General features: G+C 38.5%; 1 protein-coding gene across 1 annotated transcript in view; it reads right to left on the reverse strand.

Moving 5' to 3' along the window:
* The window catches only part of celf3a (cugbp, Elav-like family member 3a), a 38,553-nt gene extending 36,858 nt beyond the window's left edge, over positions 1–1,695 (reverse strand). The window contains exon 1 of the mRNA XM_041238904.1: positions 1,456–1,695. Coding sequence (XP_041094838.1) covers positions 1,456–1,600 — 145 coding nt within the window. The 5' untranslated portion in view covers positions 1,601–1,695. The remainder of the gene's footprint in view (positions 1–1,455) is intronic.

Here is a 1,695-nt window from a genome sequence, read left to right on the forward strand (position 1 = left end):
AATAACACTACTAGAATGCAATATGAACTAGGGCACACACTCACACACACACACACACTCAGCAGCACAGCGAGGCTGCATGGTAAACCCCGTTCAGTATTAGGACTGTTTTTTATCCTCTTAAATCTTTCATTCGCTGAGTTTGAACTTTTTTTTTTTCTCAAAAGGCATTTGGTGCCTCGCTTAATCGTTTGAAATGTTTAACCTGCAGGCCCAGGGTCTGGGAATGAGAAAAAAGTTTTAATATCTCAGTCCAGTCCAAGGTGTGATGTTGAGATTCCTGCTGGAACATCACATTGTGAATCAGCCATAGAGCAGCGATGCTTTGATCCAGAGCGACTCGCAGAGACCAGGGGGGTGAACCCTACATCATCAACAACTGCTGCTGCTGCTGCAGAGTCTCTTCCAATAGGACTGCTGGACATTAACTACTGGCAAAATATTTAATAACTCCGGAGTTAAGAATGAGTTAGAAATTAAGTGTGTGAGATTAGTGAAAATAAAACTTCATTGTCCTTTAAATAATACAGTATAAAGATGATTTGAAAAGATACGAATATTTACATAGACAAGTCTTTCACAACCTCCTGGTCCCGTGACCAAATCTGTCTGTCTATCTATCTGTCTGTCTAGCTATCTGTCTATCTATATGTTGCTGTATATATATATATATATATATATATATATATATATATATATATATATATATATATATATATATATATATAGAGGTTAATATTTTCAGAAGAGGTTAATAATTTTGTTTTGCTGTACGGATATGTGTTATTATGATGATGATGATGATGGGTGTAGTTTGTGTGTGTGTGGGGAGTGGATCTGTGAATTCAGTGCGGCTCTGTTTTAAGCAGTGATAACAGCGCTAGCCCTCTTGTTATTAACAGGAGCATAAGAGTGGAGTGGAGGAGAGGCCCCGCGCTCTCTCCAGTGCAGAGCTGTATTCCTGCCCCTGTCCCGTCTGCTGTAATAAACACTCACCAACACGGACAGGAGATCATAATAACAATAATAATAATAATAAATAATAATAATAATAATAATCAGCGCAATTTTAAAAAGGGGGAGGTTTGATACTGTATAGAATGATTCTATATGATTCGACCATTCCTTTGTTATAGTAAATGAAACAGTCTTTTTTTGTGCACAGAATGTGAATCAGATTACACACACACACACACACACACACACACACACACATACATATATATTACATACACACGCAATTAAATCAGGGAAACCCTTGTCTTTGTACAATAAATAGGACCCGCCCCCCGTTGTTTTATCTTAAGGCTGTGTTCACCTCCAGCGTCTGTCTCCAGGGTTTGATGTTTAAGGTCCTGAATCTCTTTCTCTTTCTCCTCTCTCTCTCCCTCTCTCCCTCTCTCTCTCTCTGGCGGGTGTATATATATATAGATATATAGATAGATATATTTTTACCTTTATGCATGCCGGTGTACTTGTCCTTGATCACCGTGAGCTCGTAGATTTTGCCGAACTGTTCGAAGATGGGCTTCAAATCCTTTTCTTCCAGATTTCTGGGTATCTGTCCGATGAACAGCTTGATCGCGTCAGACTCCTTCATTGGTAACGCGCTAAGAGGCTCCCTGCAGTCTAAAACAAATACTGTGTACAACAAATATATATATATATATATATATATAGCTAACGTATCTCTCT

Source organism: Polyodon spathula, chromosome 51, assembly GCF_017654505.1.
Source record: "Polyodon spathula isolate WHYD16114869_AA chromosome 51, ASM1765450v1, whole genome shotgun sequence".
Lineage (NCBI taxonomy): Eukaryota > Metazoa > Chordata > Actinopteri > Acipenseriformes > Polyodontidae > Polyodon > Polyodon spathula.